General features: G+C 28.3%; 1 protein-coding gene across 1 annotated transcript; it reads right to left on the bottom strand.

Annotated features, from left to right (window-relative positions):
- Positions 1-1,092: 1,092 nt before the first annotated feature.
- Positions 1,093-1,995, bottom strand: LOC106421481. Its single transcript, XM_013862323.3, has 3 exons — positions 1,770-1,995; positions 1,563-1,624; positions 1,093-1,480 (listed from the first exon to the last, which is right to left on the bottom strand). The coding sequence occupies exons 1-3, from the start codon at positions 1,855-1,857 to the stop codon at positions 1,370-1,372; spliced, it is 261 nt and encodes an 86-aa protein (XP_013717777.1). The 5' UTR covers positions 1,858-1,995; the 3' UTR covers positions 1,093-1,369.
- Between the last annotated feature and the right edge of the window lie 6,570 nt (positions 1,996-8,565).

The following is an 8,565-nucleotide window of genomic DNA, read 5'->3' as shown; positions in this document are numbered from 1 at the left end:
AGGTCCCGAAGTGCCATAGGAGCTTTAATATATCTGGCTGGTCACACACGGCCAAATATATGTTTTGCCGTGAACCTACTATCTAGGTTTAGCTCTTGTCCAACCCAAAGGCACTGGAACAGGATTAAACATATTCTTCGTTACCTGCAAGGAACGAAAGACTTGGGTTTATTTTATACTAACGATAACAAAGAAGGGTTAGTTGGCTTTGTTGATGCAGGTTATCTCTCAGATCCTCACAATGCTAGATCACAGACCAGATACGTCTTTACTCATGGTGGTACGACCATATCATGCATTCCATGAAGCAGACGATCGCGGCCACATCTTCAAACCATTCGGAGATCTTAGCCATTCATGAGGCCATCCGCGAGTCTGTACAGTTACGGTCCATGACCAACCATATCCGAGTTGATTGTCGGATGTCCGAAGTGCAAGGACGCACCGACCGTGATATATGACGACAATGCAGCATGCATTGCTCAGCTTAAGGATGGCTACATCAAAGGGGACCGGACGAAGCACATATTGCCCAAGTTCTTCTTCACGCATGAGCTTCAGAAAGCCGGCGAGGTCCAAGTAGTCCAAGTGCGTTCCAGCGACAACTCAGCCGACTTGTTCACCAAATCACTTCCGACTTGCACATTCAGAAAGCTCACGCATCAGATTGGGATGCGTAGGTTGAAAGATCTTCAGTGATGTTCAGAACAGGGGGAGTAATACGTGTTGTACTCTTTTTCCTTCACCATGGTTTTGTCCTACTGGGTTTTCCTGGTAAAGTTTTAATGAGGCAACATCTAAAGCGTATTACAATCCCTGTATGGTTATGGCATTCAATGGGGGTGTTATAAATCATATTATGGATGTCCATAACCGGCCTATATGTTAGAGAGCGAGAGAGCCAGCACCCTAGAGAGAGAAAGAAAGCCGGCAGCTGGAAACCCTAGTTTTTTTTTTCTTATTAGTTTATGATTTGAACTATTTCCATATTTTAGACTTTTCATATTTGTAGTCTTTACTTTTCTCTCTTTGTAATTTTCATATATAAAAGCATTATGTTATAATTATGTTATAATTAATAAGATAGAAATATACGTATTATATTCTCTAGTTTCATAGCATTAAAAACTTTTAGAAACATAATACTAGAAACTAATTAGATATAGGGCCTTAGAATATATATTTTTGTCCAAGGGCCTCCGATAGTATTAAACTGGCCACGTATGTACCTCGATGTTAACTAACTGAATTAATTCAGACGTAAGCTACATAAATTTATCGATTATAATTAAGTTTTTTTCCGTCAGGATTTCCGACGGTAATCGGTTTGTTTTTTTTGTATTACGTTATTATTCTTCTTTAACTTTTATCAGCAATCGATGCATCCTCTTCCACGTGGCAAGTGCCGGTTGTTGGCACCGGAGCCTGGATAATCATTTAACTCCATCGTCACCCTTTCCTCTACGTCCTTCTTCACGTCCTAACAAAACAACAGCAAAGGGATTAGTATTTTTTTTTAAAGGGATTAAGTTTTTGAAGCTATAAGCTTTTTGAGAACAAACCAGTATTGTATCTTGTTGAGGTAGGAAAATTTGATCAGGCCTCTCCATCAAACTCCCAAATCCTACATAAGTACACAAGAAAGAGATATATATTCAGGAATATACATATATACTCGAGAACCAACCAGTAGTATATCTTTGTTGTTAAATCATTTGATGAACATATTTATAACATAAAAGGAAAGAATAAAGAGACGACGATCTTACTCGAAGCATTGGTAGGGAAGAAGAAAAAAAACTGAGATAGAGTTAAGCAGAAGATCATGAGTAGATGGAAGGTAGCTTTGTTGGCCATTTGAGGATAATGATTTATGACAAAATCAGTATAGTAAACCCTTTGTCGTCGGTTTGTCTCTCTTTTTTCCCCACAGTTTGCTATGAGTTTTATCTTTGTATTGGTTTCTTTTAGTCTCTTCTTCCAGTTTGCGCAATATATATACAAGTTTCATGTCGGATATAGCCTTTTTAATTATTAAATTAAAATTGGTGAATCAGATATGAAAAAAACAAGTGTTGGACACATTTTCACTTTCCATGGTTTTTTAGATCAAAGACCTAAATACCATTCAATATTCATTAATTTTTCATGTTTATTGCAGTTGTTATGGTTTTATGATAGTATTTTAGTCACACAGTATAATAGAAATGTGTGTGTATTAGTGTATATATACTCGATCACATGTTCCTGAACAACAAAGTGTTTTAATGACATTTTACCAAAAATTTAATTACGTTTTACCCCAAACAAGCTGTTTTAATGAACCGTATAGCCAAGAAGAGACCTTCAAGCTCATATTTTTGTTCACTGTTTATATCACTCTGGTTAACTAACTCCTGGTGTATAATTAATGACTACTAGGATAAGACCTGCGCAAAGCGCAGGGTGGATTTATTTTTATATATTATCGATAGTTTCTTTTATATATTTGATCATTTTATTTATATATATAAAATATTTTTTGTTGTTATTATATAATTTTTTTCCGGTGGATCAGATCAATTTTTATTAAAAATAATGGAACAAAACTATAATTAATACATCATGGGTTGATCGGATTGGACATTAAACAAATTATGATATAAAAACCTTATTTTTTCCATCGAACACATTCTTGAAAAAAGTGAACAGTATTGTTTTCACAGTTGAATTATTTTGACTTTTATCTTTCATATGGTTTTGAAAGCTTTCAAATCAACCATCGAATTGATACATGTCATTTTAATGTTTTAGTCGTATACTTAAGAAAAACTTACATTTTTGTAATTTAAAGTCGTTTTAAAAAATTCAAAATATAACATATAAGAAAAAATCTAACATATAAGAAAAATATAACATATAAGGTGTCCTCATTTTTGTATTTTAAAGTCGTTTTAAAAAAAAATATATAACATATAAGGTTTCCTCATTTTTGTAATTTAAAGTCATTTTAAAAAATTCAAAATATAACATATAAGAAAAAATCTAATTTTTTATTATATGGTTAATGTGATTGTTTATTTTTTTTAATAATAAAAAATTAAACAAAATGAAGAAGGATGCAAAAGTTGTTATCAAATCTTTATTATTCATAATCATTAATTGCCATATATATGTAAATCATATTAGGTAATTTCGTAGCTTTTATTTAGGGAAAGAATACACACTTCTTATAATTTAGATTAATATAATGTTCTCTAGTGGATATTAAACAAATTATGACATAAAAACCTTATTTTTTCCCTCGAACACATTCTTGAAAAAGTGAACAGTATTGTTTTCACAGTTAAATTATTTTGACTTTTATCTTACATATGGTTTTGAAAGCTTTCAAATCAACCATCGAACTTATACATGTCATTTTAATGTTTTTAGTCGTATACTTAAGGAAAACTTACATTTTTGTAATTTAAAGTCGTTTTAAAAAATTCAAAATATAACATATAAGAAAAAATCTAACATATAAGAAAAAATCTAACATATAAGAAAAATGTAACATATAAGGTGTCCTCATTTTTTTATTTTAAAGTCTTTTTTAAAAAAAATATAACATATAAGGTTTCCTCATTTTTGTAATTTAAAGTCATTTTAAAAAATTCAAAATATAACATATAAGAAAAAATCTATTTTTTTATTATATGGTTCATGTGATTGTTTATTTTTTAATAATATAAATTAAACAAAAATGAAGAAGGATGCAAAAATTGTTATCAAATCTTTATTATTCATAATCATTAATTATCATATATATATGTAAATCATATTAGGTAATTCTGTAATTTTTATTTAAGGAAAAAATACACACTTCTTATATTTTAGGTTAATATAATGTTCTCTAGTGGACATTAAACAAATTATGACATACAATTCTTATTTTTTCCATCGAACACATTCTTGAAAAAGTGAACAGTATTGTTTCCACAGTTAAATTATTTTGACTTTTATCTTCCATATGGTTTTGAAATCTTTCAAATCAACCATCGAATTGATACATGTCATTTTAATGTTTTTAGTCGTATACATAAGGAAAACTTACATTTTTGTAATTTAAAGTCGTTTTAAAAAAAATCAAAATATAACATATAAGAAAATTCTAATATATAAGAAAAATATAACATATAAGACGTCTTCATTTTTGTATTTTAAAGTCATTTTAAAAAGAAATATATAACATATAAGGTTTCCTCTTTTTTTGTATTTTAAAGTCATTTTAAAAAATTCAAAATATAACATATAAGAAAAAATCTAATTTTTTTATTATATGGTTAATGTGATTGTTTAATTTTTTTTTAATAATATAAATTTAAACAAAAATGAAGAAGGATGCAAAAATTGTTATCAAATCTTTATTATTCATAATCATTAATTGCCATATATATGTAAATCATATTAGGTAATTCTGTAGCTTTTATTTAAGGAAAGAATACGCACTTCCTATATTTTAGGTTAATATAATGTTCTGTAGTGTTATATAATTATGGAATAATGTGACACCATTAGATTAAACTATACTTTATATTAGATGCTCTAGAATTCTTTGAAATGGAATTTAGAAGGCATTTGGAGTGCCACCTAGGATTTGAGGGTTTTTTTTAATTAATACAAAATTAAGGTTCTAATTTTTCAAATGCTTCTCAATTAATATACAGGGGATGTCACTTCTCCTATCATGAAATAAAATGTTTCCTTCGTAGAAAAATTACTCGACCATACATAAGTGAAACTACTAACTTCAATGTTTGAATGTTTTTGTTTTTTTTTTAAAAGGGCTTCAATGTTTAATGTTTGAATGTTTAATCTTATTACACGATATTTCATAGTTTTGATTCTATCTGGAGGTGCTTTTATTGCTTGTAATCTGAAATACAAAGTTTAAAGTGTATAGAGAGTACGACTTCTATAAAAGTATATAGAGTTTGGGGAAAGTTTATCCTCGTTGAAATACTGAAATGTTATACATATATAGATATTAATTGTATTTCATTTTTAATAGTTTATATATATATGCAGATACCTTTGGGAAAGTTTCTCCCCGTTTAATTATGATCAATTAGAAATATCTCGAGACGTGATTAAAGTGGTGGAATTGTGGTACCCAATGGGCAATGGCTACCCAATGGACAAATGGTGGAGTCAGTGCGAAGGGAAACTTTGTCAAAGTGTCGAACTGTTATTATTTTCGAACATACCGCCGCCTACCCGCATGTATGACTCATTGTAGACATTTTAATTCGATAACTAGATTCTGATTCGTAGAAATAAATATAAGAGTGCATACCTATATTTTTGTTTTACATTTTTTAGTAATTTAATTTTTATATTTGTGTTTTAGTCATATTTGTGTTTCTTTTTTTGGTATAATATTTCTATTAAATAATTAATAACTTTTTAAAATAATTGTATTAAAATACGTGGACCACATTTATGAATATCTCATGTTCATGTTTTAATAGCGCTAAAAAATTCTTAATTGTGCGATGAGTTAGACTATTGGACTATATTATATGGGTGATAGAATTTTTCTCTTTTTTTGTAATCGGTAATAGAATTGCAAGAAACAAAATTTTATTTAATAGTATATATAACTTCTAAAGACATGTTTTCACCTGAACTTAACCTCTCTCATTCAATCTTTATGTAATCTCGCCAACATGAAATTAAACCACAGTTAATTAAAAACTTTATTTAAATAGTGAATTCATAATATTATCGTCATATAGTGGATAATAATTGTTTAATCTATGGAATATACTGGTCTATGACTTTCTTAATCTCCTCATTTTCATCCAACTTTATGATTATCAAATTTATACACAATATAAATCGAACTCACAGTATGTCCAGTAAAGCAAAACTATCTGAATATCAAATTTTGCTTATGTTTACTATTAAATCTCTAATGGCAGGCACTATAATGGAAGACAGCTAAGCAGACAATAGCGGGAAAAAAACTCTGTCAATTGTTTTATCATGTTGACAAAGTATACATATCTATGCATACTTTAGTAATCCATTTAAATTAAGTTAGAATATAAGTAAGTGCCGATCTGATTTATGCTTGTCAAAGTCATGGCACTAATTCTAAATGATGTTTTATGATCACTTCACGGATGTGGCTTCTATAGTGGCTAATTCATCATACCGCTTTGTTATTTCAAATATTGTACCAATCATTTTTATTTATATACAACTTCCGCTAAGTTATGAAAATTATGGACTAATAAAATATAGAATGGGCAGAAGAGAGAAGGTTATAAATGTATTTCATCGCAGTGGATTAACTTTTCTAGTTGAAATCCACTTAATGATGAAGGTAGCTTTATGGTGCATATGCATGCACTGTTTTATTTTTTCTGCAAATGTCAAAATATATAACAATTATGGCGTTGATTGGTAGCACTTGCGTAATTGCGTAATGGCGGAAAAACGTGATTCCGCAAAAAATTTACCAATCAAGAAAAAATATGGAATGCAAAGTAAAACGCCATTCCATAGATGTTGAGTTTTTGCTTAATTTTTTTCAAGTAAACTTGCAATAAGTGAATAAGTGTGTTTTTCTCATTTATTTGCTGAAACTTAATTATCTCTCTACCTCAGTTACATAAAAGCATTTGTATACAACCATCAACAATTACCTTTGCATGAGAAATTCAACTACGATCTTCTTTCATCTTCTTTCACGTAGGTAAAATTAATTAACCAATAGCTATTATTGGTTCAACCACCATCAATCACTTAATGCAATATTTAAAACATACTGATTTGTTTGGTTACATATTTAATGATGTGTTTATAAATTAGATTTGTATCCTGGAGTGAAAACACAACAACAAAATAGAAAAAAAAAGTTTCTAGCAATTTTATTCCACAACTTTTATCCAGCAAGTTTTAGATTACACCAATTTTATTCCGTAATTCCGTTGTTCCGCGATTAGGCAAGTGTTACCAATCGAAGCCTATGTCGACAAAGTTCACAAGCACACCTGTAACAAGAAAATGTTCTTGGAAGTTTCTCTTTTTGTATAATGTCAATAAGAAAACATAAATTAAATGTCAATGGTGTGCTTTGCCTATCACACACCACACATTTCTCCAAGTTTCTCAATATTATAAACTAAGAACATCAATCGGTTACAAAATATTAAATTCTTTCAACAAAATCAATACAATATTAAAAAGCAAATATAAGCCAAGAAAAATGTGTCCACGTAGGATAGAAAAATTTAACTAATAAAAAAGTCTGAAATTGTCACGTCATCTCATTTATTTTTTCGTAAAAAATGAAAACAATGCAAAGAAAAAGATTGAACCCGGGTTAGTATGACATAAATATAGGACAGTTACCAATAAGTCATTGAAACTTTCTTGGGCACATATACAAGAATCAATAAATATGTAATCACAAACTCTTATGTACAGTTACAATAATATGAATTCAACTTTCAAGACTCTGATACTTTGTTTTGTAAAAAAAAAAAGTAAGTGACTAAGCTAATATATTCTTTGAAAATGTGAAAACATTGACAAATATGAAAAGACAGAAATTTTTGTTTTCGTGACAAAGTTAAGAATTTTGTAAAAGTAAGTTTAACATAAAAATTTTCGTGACAAATATGAAAAAGCATAAATATTTGTACAATTTTGACAAAACAACTCAAAACATAGTTCTCTAATGTCCTAATAAAATATTATTTAAAGGTGCAATAATTAAATATATCAATTCAATAAATTTTGCAGCTACCACTAAGCCATTGAAACTTTATTGGACACATATACAAGAATCACAAACTCTCATGTACAGTTACAATAATATAAATTCAACTTTCAAGACTCCGATACTTTGTTTTGTAAAAAAATAAGTAAGTGACTAAGTTAATATATTCTTTGAAAGTGTGAAAACATTGACAAATATGAAAAAACATAGATTTTTGTTTTCGTGACAAAGTTAAGAATTTTGTAAAAGTAAGTTTAACATATAAATTTTCGTGACAAATATGAAAAAGCATAGATTTTTGTACAATTTTGACAAAACAACTCAAAACATAGTTCTCTAATGTCCTAATAAAATATTATTTAAGGGTGCAATAATTAAATATATCAATTCAATAAATTTTTTAATTTATAGACAAAACAATAACACAACAAATTTTGAAACATTTGTTTAACCTATCGATTTCTTTTCATGAGAATTCAACTAAACAAAATTAAAAAACAATTAGATTTACAAATATTTAATTACCATTTTATTCAATTTTGATTAATTTCAAATTGTAATAATGTATCTTTTTGAAGTTACAAAAAAATATTGTTCTTTCTTTATTACACTAGCATTATATATAGATTCAATATACACAAATGAATATAATATAACAACATAAGCTTGCTTTCCCCGATTCATATGAAAACTTTTTAAGTTATCCACCAAAGTAAATTAATTAAATCAATCAAATTGTTAGAAAACATCAAATTAATATAAAGTTTTATTTTAAATTAAATTATTTAAAAGTGTATTTTCATTAAAAACAA

The sequence above is a fragment of the Brassica napus genome, chromosome C3 (assembly GCF_020379485.1).
Source record: "Brassica napus cultivar Da-Ae chromosome C3, Da-Ae, whole genome shotgun sequence".
Taxonomy (NCBI): Eukaryota; Viridiplantae; Streptophyta; class Magnoliopsida; order Brassicales; family Brassicaceae; genus Brassica; species Brassica napus.
The sequence above is the reverse complement of the archived record's forward strand: the minus strand, read 5'-3'. Positions and strand labels throughout refer to the sequence as shown.